This window comes from Bombina bombina, chromosome 5 (assembly GCF_027579735.1).
Source record: "Bombina bombina isolate aBomBom1 chromosome 5, aBomBom1.pri, whole genome shotgun sequence".
Lineage (NCBI taxonomy): Eukaryota > Metazoa > Chordata > Amphibia > Anura > Bombinatoridae > Bombina > Bombina bombina.
The window spans coordinates 818,737,041-818,762,798 of record NC_069503.1 but is presented as its reverse complement, the minus strand read 5'-3'; the positions used below and the strand labels follow the sequence as shown (position 1 = coordinate 818,762,798).

At 37.3% G+C, this 25,758-nt stretch overlaps 1 protein-coding gene across 1 annotated transcript in view; it reads left to right on the top strand.

Moving 5' to 3' along the window:
* Window positions 1-15,511, top strand: part of ARHGAP28 (Rho GTPase activating protein 28) — a 413,070-nt gene extending 397,559 nt beyond the window's left edge. The window contains 2 exon segments of the mRNA XM_053715862.1: window positions 5,425-5,489; window positions 12,972-15,511. Coding sequence (XP_053571837.1) covers window positions 5,425-5,489; window positions 12,972-13,063 — 157 coding nt within the window. The 3' untranslated portion in view covers window positions 13,064-15,511.
* Window positions 15,512-25,758: the final 10,247 nt, after the last annotated feature.

Genomic DNA, 25,758 nt, shown 5'->3' with positions numbered 1-25,758 from the left:
GATTTGCATAACGTTTAAATCATACGTGGTTCACAAGTAGAATGTGTGAGTGTATTTTCAGACTTCATACTTATACATTTTATCCAGTGCGATTTACATTGTGACCCACAACTCTTTATGGTTTGCAAAATATAACCTACTTAGCCCGGTGCCCCGGCCGCTGGCCACCAAGCTTGCTTATACTATGACAAGCTGTGGGTATATTCAGTGCTATCCTGGAGTGCAGTTATATTACTTAATATGTTCCCCCAGGGACCCCCCTCGTATCCCCGACAAAAACAGACAAGGTGTTGTTAGGACATCAATCTGAAATCAACCACACATTAACACAAATAGTAATCCAATGCACTGAAGTCTCATTACGATCTTGTGAAACCATGTGGTGCGTCAAAGTTGCCAAGTAAAACATGCAGGAAACATAAACCTTTAAATAATGAACAGATGGCTTAAATACAAATAACATTATAATTAAATTGGGTATTGTCATTTTACCAACTGGAGTTCTATGTTATAATTTGCCTCAATATTTTATTCACCCATTTGGGATTGTTCCAGCAAGGTTATGTGAGGCTCTAGACAGGACACCAAGAGAGCGGCTCCGCAAAAGCAGAGAAGTACTATATGCGGTCTCCGGATCATATAGTAAATGGAGAATGTCCAACCTTGTTTGGGCTGTCTCTGAGGGTACCTGGTGTGGAACAATGATGCCCAATATGGCTGCCAACGTAGACAGTGATTTCTGCTCAGCCGCGTTCTCCTGGGGGCCCCCCCCGGAACCCCCTCCATACACCGCAAGTAGATTAAGCGCCTTCTTCCACTGGAGCCAAGCAGACTCACCGGGTGGGTTCAGAGTCTCATATCTAGTTGGGCTCTTCTGTTCCGGAGCTGCTGCGTGTGAGCCGTATGCCATCTTAGCTGCCGACATGGTCTGCTGAGACTCGCGGGGTAAGACATTCACTGAGGACTCCTCTTGTTTGCTGTTCATGTCGAGAGGAACTGCTTCAGCATTATCAGCAATTGCAGGGGGAAAGTGCTTCAGTAGATTATCATACGGAGTCTTAGCAATTAAATGCTGACACAGTAGATCTAACTTGCGCCATTGTGCTTGAAAGCTGTCGTGTGCTTCTGCTTCTATTGAGGTGGCCATCTTGTCTAAGCAGTAGCAAGTGCCGGAGGCCTTTTTAACTTGGAATTCTAAAGAAGGGGTTGCACAAGTCCAATAATAAATAGCTCCTTGTAACTCAATGCGTTACTGCAAAAATAAAGTCAGTAGGGCAGAAACCTGCTGCCTGCACTGTTTACCCGGAGGAGCCGGGGGAGGTCGTTACCTAGTAGTAGGCCGCCGCCTTTGGTCTTGATCGCCCAAACTATAGCTCCAATATCATGTAAACAACAAACAAGTGATATAGTATAATCACCGCAGCTTCAGTGACTCTTATATGGTAAAATATATTGATGTTTTAGTTGTTAGGTGCTCTTACATCGGCGGTTTGTAATGAGTTCCTTTAGAGCTAATAGTAGATGTGTCCAGTTAGGTACGCTGCTTGGACACGCCCCCCCCCCATTTTTATTTTTAAGATCAAATATCTTTCTTCCTTATCTATAAGCTTATCCACAAAAATACATTTTAGATTTTTTTTCAATAATATTGCTACCCCTTTTTTCCTATGTACGCATGGTGTTACAAAAACCTCTCCCACCCATCCAGTCTTTAGCTTTATAATTTATGTTTCCTTAAGATGTGTCTCTTGTAGTAAAGCTATATCTACTCCTATATCTCTTAAATGTTTTAAAATTGCCTTCCTTTTCAGTTATTCCCCCCACATTCCATGTAATGAATTTTATTTCCTTGGACATAGCCTAATTTCAATTATAATAAAAATACGACTATTCTTATCATATGTATTAACATGTTACTCTCTACAATATATGTTCCGGGAAAAGGTGGTAGGAAAAAAACCCCCAAAAAACCCTCCTTTACATACATATAAAACAAATATGCCATATTATTGATTTTGCTACAACAATCCAGATGGTTAACCCTTTAGGTGTTGCAAAAACTCCTGAGCTTCTGGAACACTGTTAATAATTTGTACCTGTCCATTATGATACATCTTTATTTTAGCTGGGTAAATCATTGTTATATTGAGACCTCTATTTATCATTTGTGTACAGATTGGTGACATTTCATTCCTTTTATTAGAAACTTCCATTGAAAAATCCTGGAAAATGAGTAATCTTTTTCCCTCGAATATCAACTCTTTTTTTTTCCCTATAATATTGTAATATCTTCACCTTATCTTGATAGTTCAGAACCTTAAAAATAACTGGTCTTGGATTTGAACTATTCTGTCTTTTCTGACCTAGTCTGTGTGCTCTTTCAACTATCAGTGACTGATTCTGGAAATTCTAAAATTTTAGGAAGAGTTTCTTTAACCCATTGAATTAAACTTTCATGATCTTTTTCTAACAGACCTATAATTTTCAAATTTTTTCTCCTAGACTTATTTTATACATTGCTCGGCCTCTATTAATCTTTGGGAGAATTGCCTCACTTCCATTGTGAGTGTTGTGATTTCAGATTTGATTTCAGTAAATTGAGGTAAACAAATATCTGATATTGCTTTCACCAACAACTGCATATCAAATAAATTTGGAGGTGGGTTTACTAACCCCGTGCTTATATCTAAGGATTTCTCAGAACTACCTTTGGTCTTTTTATCTTTCCCTCTGGCCATCATCCCTGGTGATGTGTGCTTATTATGTCTTAAATATTTATCTATGCACAACCGTGTTTATCCAAAAAAATTGAATTATATAGTGAAGTTTTATACTGTCTATATGTGTAGAAAACCAAAAAAAAAAAAAAGAAAAAGAAAAAAAGAGACTGTGTATATTTATAAATTTAAATTCCTACATAAGTGAATGTATGCATGGTGCGCTAAACAACTCCCCCCTGAATTCCCACCCTACCATGCCCTTTTAAGAAAAGGTGTATTGTGTCCTAAGTCCAGGGCGGTCAGAACCCTCTGTGATATGTAGTGTTTAGTCAGACCAATAGGATAGCTGTTTACCTTTGTAACCTCTTTGTTCAAAATGCTCTACATTAGTTACTCTATTTTAATTAAAAATGTATAACAATATATCAACCCTTCCATGTTTGGTTTAAAATATATGCTTATTTATGGGAAATTATATACTAAATGGATAATTTATATAGTCAAATGGCCTTTAACTTGGCACTACTATAATTCTGTGCAAAGGTTAATAACCCTATGTATTTAAACTGTCTTCTCTTTTACTTAATATATATATATATATATATAAAATACAAGTAAGAAGAAAAAGTCTTCAGGTGACCTCCAATCAAGGTTGATGTTTCCTGTATGTTAATCCTTATACAAAACTAAATTATATGCAGTTTAAATCTCCTATTGAGGTTACAAACTTTACCTTAGTATCAGTGAGATCTATACCAGTAATAAATGTGTTTATACATATAGGGTAACCATTCTTTAACCCTTAATACCTCTATATATAAGAAGACTATAATCAATATATAAAAACACATTATTAAAGTTAATGGAGCACTCAAAATGTTCCCTTTCCCTAGTCTCCTGTAGGACAGAAAAAATAAAATTTAGATGATAGAAATATGCGCCAGTTCTTAGTCAGAGACAAAAAAGTGTCTCAATATGATAAATCTGTCCCGTAGGGGGATACCTCCATGTATCCTCAAGCATCCAATATATTGTTGACTTTTTATCTTGGATTAGCTTTTAACAAATTGAGTACCACAACAAGTAGCTGGCTACTGTCTCCTTTTCTCAGCTTTATCACAATTCCCTGTATGTACACTTTCTTATGGTTTTTTATTTTGCCAGTCCTTCTGTGTGGTGTTTAAGTTAAGTGCATCCGCTACTTTAGCCTCTTCAGCCCTTGTGGGGGACTTCATTAGGTATCTTGCCTGGCTGTGGTGTCCATATACAAATGTTGTGGTCTACTTAAGGAGTTTCTCCAGAGTATGATTATATCCTACAGTCTTTCCCTAGACTCGATATACCCTGACAAGGGCCAACCTTTTAGCTTAGATGTATGTGGCATTTATATTTGTGTCCTGCAAGGGACTGCCTGCCCCAATTCAGATGATCAATTGTGACCTTCTGTCTTTGAATCCTGATGGCTTATGGCCCCCCAGATTGGGGTACTTAAGACCTAGCCCTCCCGGTATTTCAGGTAACTTTCGGGGCAAAACAATAGTGCTGCTGTACTCACTTTTCAATTCCTTCTTCCCCTCTTACCCGTCTTTCCTGGGGCTCCGGTCACCATAAGTGAATGATACTTCTGAGTCGCCCCGGCTTTTATACGTGCAATCCTATCTTCTACCGCTCTTTGCTGGGCTTTATGCTGAAGCAAATATTGTGGCTGTACGGTACCTCCTTAGGGCTATGCCCCGGTGTCCTTCTGTGCGCTGTAGTCATTGCGCACTGATACCTGGTCGGGGGCAAGATGTTTTAGCCTCCCTCCTCACTTAATCCCTGTTGCTGTACAAGGCTCCAGGTGAAATTTTCCACCCAGGATAAGCACGACTGGCATTCCTACTTCGGCGTGCCTTCTCTCAGCAACTCTCTCTCACGTCGACTCATCCCACCGTATATCTCCTTTATTAGTTTCTAGTGTACAATTAATATCAATCTAGAGAAACAGATACTGTATACAGTATTCAAGGTGAGACCTAACTAATAATCTTTTAAGTTGCACAATAATTTTGACATATTTATGGCTAGTACTACTTTACAATTAAGCTTTCTACTGGGCTTACTGTGTGTTCCACATCATAACTTACCAAAGGTTAAATGATCTGAAGTTTCTCTTGTGTTACTCAGTAAAGCACCATTGAGACTATTTATTGGTGTTAAATTGTAAATTCTACACAATTGTCCAATCAACCAGATTTTTAGATATATCTCATTTAAGCTTCCCGTACTGAACATCAACTTCTAAACAAATTTTTGGAAACTACAAAAGGACACAACTCTTTTTGAAGCCCACTGCCAATATCACTGATTAATATGTTAAAAAGAACAGGCCTTAGAACTGACCCATACGGACCATTACTTGCTTTCCTGTCTGTCTTTGACCCTTTTACATTGACTTTATGTATGACAATATATTTTCCTTTCAATGAGTTTCCATTACTTTTCTTACTTCTAAAAAAAAAGTCATAGGCTGATTGTGTTCCCTACTGAGCTTTTAATGAAGACGTATTCATAGACACGTTTGATTAGGAGAACACTTGATTTGGACTAAAATAAGCATGATGTGTTACTATGTATATTTGGAATAAGAATAATATAAATAAATATATTTTGGAGATCATGTTAATTTCCATTTGCTAATTTTTTGTTTTCCTTTATATTTTAGTTACGGAACACCTGAAAAAACAAAAATACACTGCCAAAGTTTATATGAGATAGGTGGAAACATCGGTAAGAATAGAACAGTATAATTAAAGTTTTGTTTAATGCAAATTAACTTTATAAAACTATAATAATGATCATATTTTTTTTTGCATGAAAGAGGTTAAAAATTAAAATGATTTAAATTAGTGTTAATGATCAGGAATTGCATGCCTATTCAAAACTAATGTTGCAGGGTCAGTAGTTCACTGTCCGGTAATGCTTGCATAGCTCTTTACAGGGATATGAAAGTCAAAATTAAACTTCCATGATTCAGATAGAGCATGCCATTTCTAAATTCACTTCTGTTTTCAAGTGTGCTTTGTTCTCTTGGTATCCCTTGTTGAAAAAGAATACATACATATCCTACACTAGTGGGAGCTAGCTGCTGATTGGTGCCTGCACACATTTGTCTCTTGTGATTGGATAACTAGCTTGTGTTCAGCTAGCTGCCTGCAGTGCAATGTTGTTCCTTCAGCAAAGATTTACAAGAAAATTAAGCACATTTAATAATATAATTAAATTGCAAAGTTATTTGAAATTGTATGTTCTATCCAACTCATTAAAGAAAATGTTGGGGTTTCTTTTCCCTTTAAGTATATAGAAACAAAAAAACACATAAACTCCTGATGACCAATATAAATCAAGACTAGTGTAATAAACGGATAAACATACATTGATAATGTATATTTCTGTGTCTGTGTGTCATAGACCCCTCCTGCTCATAGCACAGGGGGAGTGCTTGTGCACATTTTACTTCTAAGTGATTGCTTGTGCAAATTTTACTTCCTTCACCAAAGACCATAAAATATGTAAGTAGTGTAAGTATCAGAGCTTCTGAAATGAGCAGCCAGCCAGGCTCAACTATTTTATATATATATATATATATATATATATATATATATATATATATATATATATATATATATATATATATATATATACTGCATACACTTTTTTAAATTTTGTTATATTTCATTTTCTTCAGATTTAATTCTTTTTCTATTTGTGACTCTTCCTGTTTTTTTTTAATAATAGCAGTGTCCAGACTTTTGGATTTTACCCAAACAAAGCTTAGTGAAACAAATTTTTCCAGTGTATGCTGCTAAATACAAGACTTGATACATTGCTAATGTTTCAGCCTTTTGTCTGTTGTACTGCAACATCAGCTTTTTTAATTCCTATTTAATTGTGTCAACTTTTCCTGCCACATACAGGTAGCCCTCAGTTTACGCCGGGGTTAGGTTCCAGAAGGAATGGTTGTAAATCAAAACCGTTGTAAATTAAAACCCAGTTTATAATGTAAGTCAATGGGAAGTGAGGGAGATAGGTTCCAGGCCCCTCTCAAAATTGTCATAAGTAAGGCCTAACACATTATTTTTAAAGCTTTGAAATGAAGACTTTAAATGCTAAACAGCATTATAAACCTAATAAAATAATCACACAACACAGAATATATAATTAAACTAAGTTAAAGAGACATTCCAGTCAAAATTTAAATGCACCTAGATGAATTACATCTTTCAAAAGAAACATATTTACAATATACATGTGATGGCTTCTAGTAAAAGTTATCACTATTTTAGTGTTAACATTTTTCTCTGCACGTGCATGTGAAGCATAGCTAGATATTGTCACTGCACCCACATTTTAAAAAGTGCAGCTGTGCAGATCATCAGTGGGGCTTGTATTATGTCAATAATTAACAAATTGAGTCATTACCAGATGGTACAAGCACCTTAGGCTTTCTGAGCAAGTGCTGTGTTTAAAATGCTGGTGCACGGTGCATACTTAAATACACTTTTAAAACAGCTATAGCTTTTATTAGAAGCATTTTTGCTAATACATGTGTATTACAAAATTGCTTCTGTTCAATATCGAAATACATCCATGTGGTTTCCAATTTCGGCTTGAATATCCCTTTAAATGAACAAAAACATTTGCTAAACAGCATTATAAACCTAATAAAATAATCACACAACACAGACTGGACTGATTTATAGACAGGAAGATATTGTTCCTTTTAAATCTGCTCAATAGCTCAGGTCTGGTTAAACTGATTAATTTCAGCATGCTTGGCTTTGCTGCAACACAAGCGGACAACTCCACCTACTGGCTATTTTAATAAATGCACTGCTTCTTAATGCTTTTCAATAGCAGTCACATGACTAAAAAAAAAAGGTTGTTATTCTGAAACGGTGTAAATTGAACCGTTGTAAAATGAGGGCCACCTGTATTTTTAAAACCTTAAAAAGGAGCAGGAAAGAAAGTATATTTTATTCATTTAGGCATAACTTACACGTAAGCACACTTTCAACAATGTTTGTCGATTACTTTTATATTATTGCTTGTCAGAATCTGAAGGATTTATTTTATTTGAAAGCTTCTAACTGAAATACAAATCTGAATTCACATTTAAACTGTGATATTTACTCTAAGCACATTCACAGAGATAAGCACATCCTGCTTATGCATTTACACAGATGCAATTCACTTAATACAACTCCCAGAAATCCACATTAATGTAATTTAGCTCTGAAGATTGTGGCTTTTCTGATTTATCAAGGCTAACCCTGTTACATATCTTTCTCTGATTGGCTTTAGCAAATAACAACTGCAAAACATTTCACTTCATTCCAACGTTATGAGTGTGGCTTGCCTTATTGTCTGCAAACTAAAGTCCAGATTTTAGAATTTTTGCTATCACTCCATTTAAACAGAAATATAACTTTGTTTTTGTTTTTTTATTTACCTGTCAAAACTTTATATATTTTTTAAGTAGACAACCCAAGGTATTGATCTAGGCCCATTTTGGTATATTTCATGCCACCAGCTTGGGTTTCTCACTTAAATTATTTACATACTGCTTGTACAATCATGACACAAATGATTCTAAAAGCTTCTATTGGATCTACTTTGTTCAGAAATAGCAGATATACATGACTTTGTTATTGGTTTTTGGTAATTAGAATGCTGCTAATTGCAGTTGCGCAACACACTTCTTAAATTCTCAGCAGAGAAGGGCTTAATCAGGTAGCTTGTAAGGTTAAGTTTAGCTGTAGTGTATGGATTACCCTCCCCTAACACCTCCAACCCACTGATCCCTACCTGCTCCCTCCTAAACATCTCTCTTCCCTCACCAACCCCCCCACTGGTCACCACCATCTTAGGTACTGGCAGTATGCAGTTTAGGGTTTATTTTTAGTTGATTTTTATATATATATATATATATATATATATACAGGGAGTGCCAAATTATTAGGCAAGTTGTATTTTTGAGGATTAATTTTATAATTTTATTATTCAACAACAACCATGTTCTCAGTGAACCCAAAAAACTCATTAATATCAAAGCTGAATAGTTTTGGAAGTAGTTTTTAGTTTGTTTTTAGTTATAGCTATTTTAGGGGGATATCTGTGTGTGCAGGTGACTATTACTGTGCATAATTATTAGGCAACTTAACAAAAAACAAATATATACCCATTTCAATTATTTATTTTTACCAGTGAAACCAATATAACATCTCAACATTCACAAATATACATTTCTGACATTCAAAAACAAAACAAAAACAAATCAGTAACCAATATAGCCACCTTTCTTTGCAAGGACACTCAAAAGCCTGCAATCCATGGATTCTGTCAGTGTTTTGATCTGTTCACCATCAACATTGCGTGCAGCAGCAACCACAGCCTCCCAGACACTGTTCAGAGAGGTGTACTGTTTTCCCTCCTTGTAAATCTCACATTTGATGATGGGCCACAGGTTCTCAATGGGGTTCAGATCAGGTGAACAAGGAGGCCATGTCATTAGATTTTCTTCTTTTATACCCTTTCTTGCCAGCCACGCTGTGGAGTACTTGGACGCGTGCGATGGAGCATTGTCCTGCATGAAAATCATGTTTTTCTTGAAGGATGCAGACTTCTTCCTGTACCACTGCTTGAAGAAGGTGTCTTCCAGAAACTGGCAGTAGGACTGGGAGTTGAGCTTGACTCCATCCTCAACCCGAAAAGGCCCCACAAGCTCATCTTTGATGATACCAGCCCAAACCAGTGCTCCACCTCCACCTTGCTGGCGTCTGAGTCTGACTGGAGCTCTCTGCCCTTTACCAATCCAGCCACGGGCCCATCCATCTGGCCCATCAAGACTCACTCTCATTTCATCAGTCCATAAAACCTTAGAAAAATCAGTCTTGAGATATTTCTTGGCCCAGTCTTGACGTTTCAGCTTGTTTGTCTTGTTCAGTGGTGGTCGTCTTTCAGCCTTTCTTACCTTGGCCATGTCTCTGAGTATTGCACACCTTGTGCTTTTGGGCACTCCAGTGATGTTGCAGCTCTGAAATATGGCCAAACTGGTGGCAAGTGGCATCTTGGCAGCTGCACGCTTGACTTTTCTCAGTTCATGGGCAGTTATTTTGCGCCTTGGTTTTTCCACACGCTTCTTGCGACCCTGTTGACTATTTTGAATGAAACGCTTGATTGTTCGATGATCACGCTTCAGAAGCTTTGCAATTTTAAGAGTGCTGCATCCCTCTGCAAGATATCTCACTATTTTTGACTTTTCTGAGCCTGTCAAGTCCTTCTTTTGACCCATTTTGCCAAAGGAAAGGAAGTTGCCTAATAATTATGCACACCTGATATAGGGTGTTGATGTCAGACCACACCCCTTCTCATTACAGAGATGCACATCACCTAATATGCTTAATTGGTAGTAGGCTTTCGAGCCTATACAGCTTGGAGTAAGACAACATGCATAAAGAGGATGATGTGGTCAAAATACTCATTTGCCTAATAATTCTGCACTCCCTGTATATATAAATAAATCAACTAAAAATAAACCCTAAACTGCATATATATATATACAGTATCTCACAAAAAAGAGTACACCCATCACATTTTTGTAAATATTTCATTATATCTTTTCATGTGACAACACTGAAGAAATTACGCTTTGCTACAATGTAAAGTAGTGAGTGTACAGCCTGTATAACAGTGTAAATTTGCTGTCCCCTCAAAATAACTTAACACACAGCCATTAATGTCTAAACCGTTGGCAACAAAAGTGAGTACACCCCTAAGTGGAAATGTCCAAATTGGGCCCAAAGTGTCAATATTTTGTGTGACCACCATTATTTTCCAGCACTGCCTTAACCCTCCTGGGCATGGAGTTCACCAGAGCTTCACAGGTTTCCACTGGAGTCCTCTTCCACTCCTCCATGACGACATCACAGAGCTGGTGGATGTTAGAGACCTTGTGCTCCCCCACCTTCCGTTTGAGGATGCCTCACAGATTTCAATAGGGTTTAGGTGTGGAGACATGCTTGGCCAGTCCATCACCTTTAACCTCAGCTTCTTTAGCAAGGCAGTGGTCGTCTTGGAGGTGTGTTTGGCGTCGCTATCATTTTGGAATACTGCCCTGCGGCCCAGTCTCCGAAGGGAGAAGATCATGCTCTGATTCAGTATGTCACAGTACATGTTGGCATTCATGGTTCCCTCAATGAACTGTGGCTCCCCAGTGCTGGTAGCGCTCATGCAGGCCCAGACCATAACACTCCCACCACCATGCTTGACTGTAGGCAAGACACACTTGTCTTTGTACTCCTCACCTGGTTGCTGCCACACACGCTTTACACCATCTGAACCAAATAAGTTTATCGTGGTCTCATCAGACCACAGGACTTGGTTCCAGTAATCAATGTCCTTATTCTACTTGTCTTTAGCTAACTGTTTGCGAGCTTTCTTGTGCATCATCTTTATAAGAGGCTTCCTTCCGGTACCACAGCCCTGCAGACCAATTTGATGCAGTGTGCAGCGTATGGTCTGAGCACTGACACCTAGACCCCCCACCCCTTCAACCTCTGCAGCAATGCTGGCAGCACTCATACATCTATTTCCCAAAGACAACCTCTGGATATGATGCTAAGCATGTGCACTCAATGTCTTTGGTCGACCATGGCGAGGTCTGTTCTGAGTGGAACCTGTCCTGTGAAACCGCTGTAAGGTCTTTCCCACTGTGCTGCAGCTCAGTTTCAAGGTCTTGGCAATCTTCTTACAGCCTAGGCCATCTTTATGTAGAGTAACAAATATTTTTTTCAGATCCTCAGAGAGTTCTTTGCCATGAGGTACCATGTTGAACTTCCAGTGACCAGTATGAGAGAGTGTGAGAGCGATAATACCAAATTTAACACACCTGTTTCCCATTCACACCTGAGACCTTGTAACACATGCCTTGGGGAGGGAAAATGGCTAATTGGGCCCAATTTGGACATTTCCACTTAGGGGTATATTCACTTTTGTTGCCAACTGTTTAGACATTAATGGCTGTGTGTTGAGTTATTTTGAGGGGACACCAAATTTTTACTGTTATACAGGCTGTACACTCACTACTTTACATTGTAGCAAAGTGTCATTTCTTCAATGTTGTCACATGAAAAGATATAATAAAATATTTACAAAAATGTGAGGGGTGTACTCACTTTTGCGAGATACTGTATATCAAACAGCAAAAAAACAAATGTGATGGTGCACAGAAAAGGATAAACGTCCCAGGTTAGGTAATCACAATGGTAATTTCACAGCAGGTGAACCTCAGGGAAAAAAGAAACATATATAGTGAAGTTCTGTGGTTTTAAATATTTTAGAAGAGCCAGAAAAGGTACTCACATTGTCTAGAGCTTCAAGATCAAGCTCTAGATATAACAGAAAACTCCTAGTAGGAGACAAGACAAAGAACGATATCCCAGCTTCACAAGGAATGAATCAGAAGTGGTAAAAAAGTATTAACATTTTATTAAAAACAAGTCACAAGGCATACAAATGAGACTGTCCTAGTCATAGACCACGGCAAGCAAAAGACTGTGTATATCACAATGTCTGATAAATGCTGTTAGAGGTCCGGTAAGGAACAAGGCTCCGTCCCTTTTGTGATGTCACTACGCTCCGATGTAGGTTTTGCGTAGTAAAGACCACTGCTCCATAACTTGTCCATCTGCTCTGAGACAGCAGACAGAAATCAACCCGATCGAATATGATTGGGTTGATTGACACCCCCTGCTAGCGGCCGATTGGCCGTGAATAGGCAGGGGGTGGTATTGCACAAGCAATTCTGGTGGACTGCTTGTGCAATGATAAATGCCGACAGCGTATGCTGTCAGCATTTATCGATGTGCAGCGGAAATGATACGCTACATCATATCATGTCCGCTCGCACTTTGATAAATATGCCCCTGGATGTAGAAAAAATTGAAAATTTTTTGAGAAATACCTGAATCTCAGTGTTGAATGCTATAAACTAGCATTTTTAATAAACTTTCAGTTATCATTTTTTTGTAGATTGTGCTTCTAATGTTAAGGTTAAGAAGGAGATTCTTAAAACTGATAACTTGAATTAATGTCGAGAAATTTACAGGTTATGTAGCATTGCATAAAGGTCAGGGTAGCATCACAATAGTTTTAGTATTTAAATGTTATTTGAACTATGTTAACTATTAACATTTTTTTTTCTTTTTAAAGGGGAACATTGCCTAGATCCAGATACATATATGTTGGATGTCTATCATGTTAACCCTCATGCAGAATGGATTTTAAAACCAAAAACAAGTTGAGGATGCTGAGCGTATAATATGTTGACGTTACTTTTTTATTGAGTATTGCAAAATGAATGCAGTATAAACTCTGCTAAAGTCAACTAAGGATTTTGTGGTTTGTAAAATAAAAGGTACTATGGAACTAAAACTCTAACCTGTGGAAAAGGACTCTCTCAATTGAGAAGTGACATTTTTATGTTTTTTATTTTTTTAAAACGCTCTTACTTTTTCCATGGATTTGTTTAAAAAACACTACCAGAGAATAACTGCCATTACATGGAAGTTTATGCCAGGACGATGTTTGTACCCTGTGAACTTTACCAGTCATAGCACAAACATGTATACAATTTTACCAGCAGTTTAACTTTGTTACTGTTAAAAAGCTTTACCAAAAAACACCATGTGGAAATTAATGAAAAACATCAAAACAATGGAAAAAATATAACTATTGTACTTTTAGTTGTCTAAAAAAAACACTACGTTTGTACAGTTTTATGTTTATATAATACTTTCTTTTTGAGTATGTTATGTCTTTTAGTTGTACACGTTTACGTGTAACTAGTTCTCCAAGCTTTGCTTAATTTCAGTATTCATCTTTAATTGTATTATTTAAAAAAAATGTGTGTATGTTTGTGAGTGGGAAATACCACTTTCAGTTTTAAAGGTCAGATCATGTGCCTTTTTCTGTATTTACAAACTTATTTTATATACAAAGTTACAGCAATTTTTGGATATCATGACTTTTTTAAGACGCAATGTGTTTAGTTTTTTTAATGTCACATTAATCTTGTAACTTTAGTCTCAAGATAAATATTTTGCAAAAAAGGATGTAAGAATTTGTCTGTTAAATGCCAACATTGCCTCATGACCTTAAATCAAATGTTACTATGGTGACAAAATTATTTAGACATGTAGCGTTTCAATAGACTCCTATAGCCAAAAAACAGCTGTCCAGTCACTATGCAATAATCTTACATTTCCACTTACTGTTATAGAAAACATTACATAATTCCTGCTCAAAGTCCCTCAGAGCATCTTAAAGGGACATTATACACCCTATTTTTCTTTGCATAAATGTTTTGTAGATGATCTATTTATATAGCCCATACAGCTATTTTTTTATTTTTTTTTAAATGTATAGTTTTGCTTAATTTTAAATAACATTGCTCTGATTTTCAGACTCCTAACCAAGCCCCAAAGTTTTAGGAGAATACTGAGGTATACTTACTGCAGCTTGCTTCTGTTTGTTTAAATAGTCTTTTCATATGCAGAGGAAGCGGAGGGTGGAGTGTCTGTTATTTCCCACTGAAAGTGGGTGTTCTAGATACCTTTTTAACAGAGCTAAACTGGGAGCCTCTAAGTAAGTTTTTAAATGGTTTTATACTGGATTTTTATATCCGTATCTGGGCATATTATTCTTTATAGTAGTGTCTATTACATGCAGTTATATAAAAATTGGTGTATACTGTCCCTTTAAACTGTTACCTAAGACTAAATGGTTACATCTGCTACCTCTTAATCTCAGAACATATTATCACTGAGAAACATTTTAATAAAGTTCTCTCAGTGAAACTAAAGTATTATTATCTTTATTTGTAGTTCTGCAATGCTATACAGGTGGTAAACTAAATAAAGATGAGTTAAAAAAGGCAGACTGGTACAGAAGTATTACAGGGCACTGCTCCCTAGAAAACTTACAGTCTTAGTTACAGATGATGAATAGGTTCACAAAAAAGTCAGGAAAGGGTGAAGTGATCAGTTGAAGGAGGGATAACATCTGTAAATTATTTCCCTTGACTTTGAACCTCATCTGACTTATACCTTAAAGCAGGAACTTTGATCTAAACTCCTAGCAAAATTCAACCTTAAAGGGACAGTAAAGTCATAATTAGACATTCATGTTTTAGATAGAGCACACAATATTAAACAATCTACTTCTATTATTTAATTTGCTTCCTTCTCTTGTTATCCGTTGGTGAAAGGTTTATCTAGGTAAGCTCAGGAGCAGCAAAGAAACTATGTTCTAGCTGTTGATTGGTGGCTGCATATGTATACTAGTTGTCATTGGCAAAACCATGTGTTCCGTTAGAAACCAGAAGTGCACTGCTGCTCCTTCAACAAATGATACCAAGAGAATGAAGCAAATTTGATAATAGAAGTAAACTGGAAAGTTGTTTCAAATGTTAAACTTTTAAAAACTAAATCATTAAAGATTTTGGGGTCCCTTTAACTGGTTTATCTTTTATAAAAACATAAGTCTGACATAATAAATGTATAAGCAAGTCTCCAATCATGACAAGGCTTGCCACTGTAAATGCCAGATGGTATAAAGATGGTTTGATTTTCTAATCACTTTTAATTCCTAATGAATACAGGTTTTTGTGTGGTGCTAACTCCATTTTCATTAAATAATCTTCTCAGTGCATATTATTGTTCATCCAAAATAAACATAAAGTTCTGTGTGCATTTCTAATGTCTCCAAAGTGCTTTACACAAATGTAATAATTCTTTCCCCAGTCTCATCTTCAATACAGTTCAATCATTTTCTGATTATTGTTAAGCCATTTGTTTTGCAGAGCACCTGATAAGTAAGAGATTTCTACATGCAGCAAAATATGCAACATGACTGATTTAAATGACTTTAGACCCAGAAATCATTGCCTCCAGATTCTTGTACTTAGATCAAATCAATTTATTTGTCCCTGATTGATATGTCAAAATAGAAACAAGGCCTTAAAGGGACAGTATAGTATAAACTTATTTTTCCCATAATGTGTTTCCAATAACTTTTTTACCAGTTGCAGAGTATAAAATGTTTGCTTTTTTAAGGCTTATTTGTGTATATGAATTAGCTGATTTTGTGTTGTGAAGCCACAACTTAATAAAATGGGTTGAGCTTGTAGGTATAATCAGATCTCATTACTTTATCACATTGTGTACCTATACCTGCGTCTTTATCTTATATCTGTCCATAAACCAATCACTAATGCATGGAGAAAACAATGGAAAATTAAGATTGTATTACCTTATCTCTTCGATAAACCACTGGGAGTATAATTTCTTCTTCTGGCTATGTTAACACAGCTTGGCCTTGAGGCCAAATACTTTCAGGATGGGTGGGGATACCACAGGCTAAATAAACTATTTCAAATGCCAATATAAGGGTAATGGAAATACCTGTTAACAATTTAATACACTCCAGCAGGTAAAGTGGATCATTGTGAACAAATTAAAGGGGAGACAATTGTTGAGTAAACTGTCCCTTTAAGTCATGAGTTAATTGTTTACATTATCAGCTATAAAATATTTCTCGCGGTAACTGAAAGTATGTTGACACAAAACCAAAATTTGTATTGTAGGTCATTATGTAATGTTAATATTAGTGTAACCAACAGAAACATGATTGCAAATTAAACACATGCACACACACAATTTAGTGATTAGTGTGTCACATGACCCTATGTTTATCATGTAGGCAAGTAAAATAGTAATTGTTTTAATACAATATGTATCAATTTCTGGATCTATGTCTTATTCTATTTTGCACTCTCCCTGTCAAAACTGAATTTCAAAGAAATGGTCATGATTCATACTGATGGCAAGATGAAAATGAAACCAAATGATTGCTGTAAGGTATGCCCTGTGTTTTGAAAACAGGCTGTCATAATCATAGTTGAAAAAAATGGCAATTTCTTTACACACTAGACACTTGCTTTAAAGGAAGAAAAGTGGAATAGAATGATACTTCCCACTAAATTTACCCACAATTCAGTAAGCCTAACTGCAATTATTTATAACTGTTACCTAACCATGTCCCTAATGCATAGACCCCACAAATGTGAAAATAGATAACTCATTATTAAATACATAAAACAATGGGCTCCATTACATATGCGGCGTCACCCGTAAAAGCCGGCGCCGCCAGTTTTTACGCGATTTTGATATTACATATACGGCACCACATATAACTGTGGCTCTTATATTTCACCCATGGGCTGCTATTTTTACTCCTATAAGCTATCATAGAACCGCGTCACAAATCGGTATCACATATTTAGCGCAAGGACTTACATGGTGAAAATGGAGAAAATTTACTCCATTTTCACCTCGCCACACTAACGGCTAGATTTGGAGTTTGGCGGTAAAAGGGCTGTTAACGCTCCGCGGGTTTTTTTCTGGCCGCACCATAAATTTAACTCTGGTATCGAGAGTTCAAACAAATGCTGCGTTAGGCTCCAAAAAAGGAGCGTAGAGCATTTTTACCGCAAATACAACTCTCGATACCAGAGTTGCTTACGGACGCGGCCGGCCTCAAAAACGTGCTCGTGCACGATTCTCCCATAGGAAACAATGGGGCTGTTTGAGCTGAAAAAAAACCTAACACCTGCAAAAAAGCAGCGTTCAGCTCCTAACGCAGCCCCATTGTTTCCTATGGGGAAACACTTCCTACGTCTGCACCTAACACTCTAACATGTACCCCGAGTCTAAACACCCCTAGCCTTACACTTATTAACCCCTAATCTGCCGCCCCCGCTATCGCTGACCCCTGCATTACACTTTTAACCCCTAATCTGCCGCTCCGTAAACCGCCGCCACCTACGTTATCCCTATGTACCCCTAATCTGCTGCCCTAACATCGCCGACCCCTATGTTATATTTATTAACCCCTAATCTGCCCCCCACAACGTCGCCGACACCTACCTACACTTATTAACCCCTAATCTGCCGACCGGAGCTCACCGCTATTCTAATAAATGTATTAACCCCTAAAGCTAAGTCTAACCCTAACACTAACACCCCCCTAAGTTAAATATAATTTTTATCTAACGAAATAAATTAACTCTTATTAAATAAATGATTCCTATTTAAAGCTAAATACTTACCTGTAAAATAAATCCTAATATAGCTACAATATAAATTACATTTATATTATAGCTATTTTAGGATTAATATTTATTTTACAGGTAACTTTGTATTTATTTTAACCAGGTACAATAGCTATTAAATAGTTAAGAACTATTTAATAGTTACCTAGTTAAAATAATTACAAATTTACCTGTAAAATAAATCCTAACCTAAGATATAATTAAACCTAACACTACCCTATCAATAAAATAATTAAATAAACTACCTACAATTACCTACAATTAACCTAACACTACACTATCAATAAATTAATTAAACACAATTGCTACAAATAAATACAATTAAATAAACTATCTAAAGTACAAAAAATAAAAAAGAACTAAGTTACAGAAAATAAAAAAATATTTACAAACATAAGAAAAATATTACAACAATTTTAAACTAATTACACCTACTCTAAGCCCCCTAATAAAATAACAAAGACCCCCAAAATAAAAAATTCCCTACCCTATTCTAAAATACAAAAATTACAAGCTCTTTTACCTTACCAGCCCTGAACCGGGCCCTTTGCGGGGCATGCCCCAAGAATTTCAGCTCTTTTGCCTGTAAAAAAAAACATACAATACCCCCCCCCCAACATTACAACCCACCACCCACATACCCCTAATCTAACCCAAACCCCCCTTAAATAAACCTAACACTAAGCCCCTGATGATCTTCCTACCTTGTCTTCACCATGCCAGGTTCACCGATCCGTCCTGGCTCCAAGATCTTCATCCAACCCAAGCGGGGGTTGGCGATCCATAATCCGGTGCTCCAAAGTCTTCCTCCTATCCGGCAAGAAGAGGACATCCGGACCGGCAAACATCTTCTCCAAGCGGCATCTTCTATGTTCTTCCATCCGATGACGACCGGCTCCATCTTGAAGACCTCCAGCGCGGATCCATCCTCTTCTTCCGACGACTAGACGACGAATGACGGTTCCTTTAAGGGACGTCATCCAAGATGGCGTCCCTCGAATTCCGATTGGCTGATAGGATTCTATCAGCCAATCGGAATTAAGGTAGGAATTTTCTGATTGGCTGATGGAATCAGCCAATCAGAATCAAGTTCAATCCGATTGGCTGATCCAATCAGCCAATCAGATTGAGCTCGCATTGTATTGGCTGATCGGAACAGCCAATAGAATGCGAGCTCAATCTGATTGGCTGATTGGATCAGCCAATCGGATTGAACTTGATTCTGATTGGCTGATTCCATCAGCCAATCAGAAAATTCCTACCTTAATTCCGATTGGCTGATAGAATCCTATCAGCCAATCGGAATTCGAGGGACGCCATCTTGGATGACGTCCCTTAAAGGAACCGTCATTCGTCGTCTAGTCGTCGGAAGAAGAGGATGGATCCGCGCTGGAGGTCTTCAAGATGGAGCCGGTCGTCATCGGATGGAAGAACATAGAAGATGCCGCTTGGAGAAGATGTTTGCCGGTCCGGATGTCCTCTTCTTGCCGGATAGGAGGAAGACTTTGGAGCACCGGATTATGGATCGCCAACCCCCGCTTGGGTTGGATGAAGATCTTGGAGCCAGGACGGATCGGTGAACCTGGCATGGTGAAGACAAGGTAGGAAGATCATCAGGGGCTTAGTGTTAGGTTTATTTAAGGGGGGTTTGGGTTAGATTAGGGGTATGTGGGTGGTGGGTTGTAATGTTGGGGGGGGGGGTATTGTATGTTTTCTTTTACAGGCAAAAGAGCTGAACTTCTTGGGGCATGCCCCGCAAAGGGCCCTGTTCAGGGCTGGTAAGGTAAAAGAGCTTGTAACTTTTTAAATTTAGAATAGGGTAGGGAATTTTTTATTTTGGGGGTCTTTGTTATTTTATTAGGGGGCTTAGAGTAGGTGTAATTAGTTTAAAATTGTTGTAATATTTTTCTTATGTTTGTAAATATTTTTTTATTTTCTGTAACTTAGTTCTTTTTTATTTTTTGTACTTTAGATAGTTTATTTAATTGTATTTATTTGTAGCAATTGTGTTTAATTAATTTATTGATAGTGTAGTGTTAGGTTAATTGTAGGTAATTGTAGGTAGTTTATTTAATTATTTTATTGATAGGGTAGTGTTAGGTTTAATTATATCTTAGGTTAGGATTTATTTTACAGGTAAATTTGTAATTATTTTAACTAGGTAACTATTAAATAGTTCTTAACTATTTAATAGCTATTGTACCTGGTTAAAATAAATACAAAGTTACCTGTAAAATAAATATTAATCCTAAAATAGCTATAATATAAATGTAATTTATATTGTAGCTATATTAGGATTTATTTTACAGGTAAGTATTTAGCTTTAAATAGGAATCATTTATTTAATAAGAGTTAATTTATTTCGTTAGATAAAAATTATATTTAACTTAGGGGGGTGTTAGTGTTAGGGTTAGACTTAGCTTTAGGGGTTAATACATTTATTAGAATAGCGGTGAGCTCCGGTCGGCAGATTAGGGGTTAATAATTGAAGGTAGGTGTCGGCGATGTTAGGGAGGGCAGATTAGGGGTTAATACTATTTATGATAGGGTTAGTGAGGCGGGTTAATAACTTTATTATAGTAGCGCTCAGGTCCGCTCGGCAGATTAGGGGTTAATAAGTGTAGGTAGGTGTCGGCGACGTTGTGGGGGGCAGATTAGGGGTTAATAAATATAACATAGGGGTCGGCGATGTTAGGGGCAGAAGATTAGGGGTACATAGGGATAACGTAGGTGGCGGCGATTTGCGGTCGGAAGATTAGGGGTTAATTATTTTAAGTAGCTTGCGGCGACGTTGTGTGGGGCAAGTTAGGGGTTAATAAATATAATATAGGGGTCGGCGGGGTTAGGGGCAGCAGATTAGGGGTACATAAGTATAACGTAGGTGGCGGTCGGCAGATTAGGGGTTAAAAATTTTAATCGAGTGGCGGCGATGTGGGGGGACCTCGGTTTAGGGGTACATAGGTAGTTTATGGGTGTTAGTGTAGTTTAGGGTACAGTAGTTAAGAGCTTTATGAACCGGCGTTAGCCAGAAAGCTCTTAACTCCTGCTTTTTTCAGGCGGCTGGAATCTTGTCGTTAGAGCTCTAACGCTCACTGCAGAAACGACTCTAAATACCAGCGTTAGAAAGATCCCATTGAAAAGATAGGCTACGCAAATGGCGTAGGGGGATCTGCGGTATGGAAAAGTCGCGGCTGTAAAGTGAGTGTTAGACCCTTTAATCACTGACTCCAAATACCAGCGGGCGGCCAAAACCAGCGTTAGGAGCCTCTAACGCTGGTTTTGACGGCTACCGCCGAACTCTAAATCTAGGCCATAGGCGGGTGCAGCAAGCCTTGCGCTGAGTATGTGAGCACCGTAACTCCCTGAAAATAGTAACTAACACCTAACACATGCGCAATATCTATCTACCTCCTGAAAATAACTAACACCTAACACATGCACAATATATATACCTGTCAACCACAATCCCCCACCGCAATATCTAATAAATTATATTAACCCCTAATCTGCCAATAACCCACATCGGAACTAATAATAAAAGTATTAACCCCTAAACCAACAACCCCCACAACGCAATATTCCTAATTAAACTATTAACCCCTAAATCCGCAAACCCCAACATCGCAGACTACCTATTAAAACTATTAACCCCTAATCCGCCATTAACCCACAGCGCAATAAACCTATTAAACTATTAACCCCTAATCCGCCAAACCCACACAACGCAATAATGCAAATAAATCTATTAACCCCTAAACCGCCAAAGCCCACAACGCAAGTAACTTATCACTAAGCCCCCAAACCTAACACCCCCTAAATCAACCCATTATATAAATTAAAATAAAACTAAATTACAATTAAAATAAAAAACTAACATTACTAACTAAGTTTAAATTAAGCTAAAATTGCAGAAAATAAAAAAGCTAAAATTACAGAAAATAAAAAGTCTAACATTAAAGAAAATAAAAAACAAAATTATCAAAATTAAAAAATTATACCTAATCCCTATGAAAATAAAAAAGACCCCCCGAAATAAAACCCCCCTTATCTAAAGCTAAACTACTGTACCAATAGCCCTAAAAGGGCCTTTTATAGGGCATTGCCCTAAGTTAAACAGCTCTTTTCCTTAAAAAAAATTCTAAGTCCCCCCTAACAGTAAAACCCACCACCCACCAAAATAAATAAACTTAACACTAAAAAACCTAAACTACCCATTGCCCCTAAAGGGGCATTTGTATGGACATTGCCCTTAAAAGGGCATTCAGCTATTTTACTGCCCTTAAAAGGACATTTAGCTCTTTTAAGAAGGCCCATTACCCAAATCTAAAAAAAAGTAAAAAATGTAAAAGCCTAAATCTAACCCCTAGGTTGGTACTCATGGTTCCTGAAGTCCGGCAGAGAGGGTCCTGTTCCAGACGGTGAAGTCTTCTTTCAAGCGGCTACTGGTTCTTGAAGTCCGGCGGTAAAGTCTTCTTCCAAGCGGGGACCTTTTCTTTCTTCATCCAGGACCACGGAACTGAAGACCGGCGACCGCAGAGCCATGGAGTGTGGAGGATCCTCTTCGTATGATCTCCGCCGTACACTGAATAGTAATTTCAAGGTACGCGATTAAAAATGGCGTCCCTTGAATTCCTATTGGCTGATTTGATTCTTCAAATTCAAACCAGCCAATAGGATGAGAGCTACTGAAATCTTATTGGCTGATTTGAGCAGCCAATAAGATAAGATTTCAGTGCTCTCATCCTATTAGCTGTAAGCTGATTTGAATTTGAAGAATCAAATCAGCCAATAGGAATTCAAGGGAAGCCATTTTTAGTCACGTACCTTGAATTTACTATTCAGTGTATGGCGGAGATCGTATGAAGAGGATCCTCCACGTTCCATGGCTCTGCGGTCACCAGTCTTCAGTTCCGCGATTGCTGGTCTTCAGTTTTGCGGTCCTGGATGATGAAAGAAGATGTCCCCGTTTGGAAGAAGACTTCACCACCAGACTTCAGGAACCGGTCGCCGCTTGGAAGAAGACTTCATCGCCTGGAACAGGACCTTTTTTCAGGAACTGTGAGTACCAACCTGGGGGTTAGATTTTGTCTTTTAAATTTTTTAATTTTTTTTTTTAGATTAGGGTTATGGGCCTTTTTAAAAGAGCATAAAACGAGCTGAATGTCCTTTTAAGGGCAATGCCCATGCAAATGCCCCTTTAGGTTTTTTAGTGTTAGGTTTATTTATTTTGGGGGGTTTGGTGGGTGGTGGGTTTTACTGTTAAGGGGCACTTTTTAACTTAGGGCAATGCTCCACAAAAGGCCCTTTTAAGGGCTATTGGTAGTTTAGTATTAGATTAGGGGGTGTTTTTATTTTGGGGGGGGCTTTTTTATTTTCATAGGGATTAGGTATAATTTTTTATTTTTGAGAATTTTGGTTTTTATTTTCTGTAATGTAAGACTTTTTTATTTTCTGTAACTTTAGCTTAATTTTAACTTAGTTTTATTATGTTTAAAGTAATGTTAGTGTTTTTATTTTAATTGTTTGTAATTTGGTATTATTAATTTAAGTAATTGGGTTTAATTTAGGGGGTGTTAATTATTAGTTGCAATGTGGGTTTGATGGCAGATATAGGGGTTAATAGTTTAATTAGGCATATTGCGTTGTGGGGGGTTGTCGGTTTTGGGGTTAATACTTTTATTATTAGTTCTGATGTGGGTTTGATGGCGGATATAGGGGTTTTATGTGTCAGGTTTATTTTTGGAAGGCGTGTTAGACTTTTACGGGAGATTTTATATATATTTTTTTATTTTCTTAGGCGCCGGCAGTTTCTAAAGTGCCGTAAGTCACTGGCAACTCCAGAAATTTGTATTTACGCTCATTTCTGAATATCGCTAGTTTATCCGACTTAAGGCACTTTCTGAACTGCCGGCGCCGTATATGTAATACCCCGATGTGCAAGGTGAAATTACGGGCGGCGCGGGCTTCACTTTTTTTTAATTAAAAATGGTCTGCACAAAATGGAATACATTTCAGCGCTGCGGAATCTGTTGGCACTTTATAAATAAAGAATAATAATACATTTTAATGTTTTGTGTGCATTTGTTTGATAAACATATACTGTAAATATGTTTTGAACAATTAAGAGCAAGAATTCAAAGAATTGGTTCATAGAATGTGCATGCATTTTGTTATGTTACAATCAAACTCAGATGAGTACACATTTAAGCACTTTTATCCGCAATGTCATTTTTTATATTTGGTGTTTTCTATGTGTCCATTAAAGCAGTAACCACTTTTTCACAAATAACTAATGTGTTGTGTGTTGCTGTGACAGCATGAAAAGTGAACTTGTGCTCTCCCTACTATTCACACTCATAAGAAACAAATGCTACCATTCATTGTAGTAGGATAAGATAATAAATGAATCAGCGTTGGTGCGCTGCCAAAATTGTATGATAATAAGTACGAAGAAAAAGGACAAAATTATAAATAATGTTTATTCATTAGATTTATCACATACAAAGCGGTATCAGTTTTGGCAAAGATGAAAATAATGCATTATTTCTCTTGTTAAGTGTATCCAGTCCACGGATCATCCATTACTTATGGGATATTAACTCCTCCCCAACAGGAAGTGCAAGAGGATTCACCCAGCAGAGCTGCTATATAGCTCCTCCCCTAACTGCCATTACCAGTCATTCTCTTGCACCCAACGAATAGATAGGATGTGTGAGAGGACTGTGGTGATTATACTTAGTTTCATACCTTCAATCAAAAGTTTGTTATTTTATAATAGCACCGGAGTGTGTTATTCCTTCTCTGGTAGAATTTGAAGAAGAATCTACCTGAGTTTTTCTATGATTTTAGCCGGAGTAGTTAAGATCATATTGCTGTTTCTCGGCCATCTGAGGAGAGGTAAACTTCAGATCAGGGGACAGCGGGCAGATTAATCTGCAAAGAGGTATGTAGCAGCTTATTATTTTCTGACAATGGAATTGATGAGAAAATTCTGCCATACCGATATAATGTAAACTCAGCCTTAAATGCAGTAGCAGCAACTGGTATCAGGCTGTCATGTATGTATATTTTACACTTCAGTATTCTGGGGAATGGCACTTCACTGGAATTATACTGTATGCATAAAACTTTAGCCTAATTTGCAGGGACTAGCAACAGGCTTTTTAATAACACTCAATTTATTAATGTTAAACGTTTTTTGCTGGCATGTAAAATCGTTTAATTTTCTGAGGTACTGGGTGAAAAAATGTTTTGGGCACTATTTTTTTTTTTCCACTTGGCAGTCGTTTTATTTAATTTATGACAGTTTACTGATCTCTCTCACTGTTATGTGTGAGGGGGAGATTCAGTCAGAAGTTTATTGTCTTCCCTGCATGATCCGGTTCATCTCTACAGAACTCAGGGGTCTTCAAAACTTGTTTTGAGGGAGGTAATCACTCACAGCAGAGCTGTGAGATTGTAGTTGACTGTGATAAAAAAACGTTTATTTCTGTATTTATTTATTTATTTTTTATTTTTTCTGCTATCAGGGTTAGTTATCCTTTGCTAATGGGAGCAATCCTTTGCTAAAATTGTGTTTTTTTACAAAGATTTGATGCTATAACTTTTCAGTTTATTAATTTTCAACTGTCATAACTTTTTCTGTGCTTCTTATAGGCACAGTACGTTTTCATATTATAGTAAATTACTTGAAAAGTATTTCCAAGTTGCTAGTTTATTTGCTAGTGTGTTAAACATGTCTGATTCAGAGGAAGATAACTGTGCTATATGTGCTAAAGCCAAAGTGGAGCCCAATAGAAATTTATGTACTAACTGTATTGATGCTAC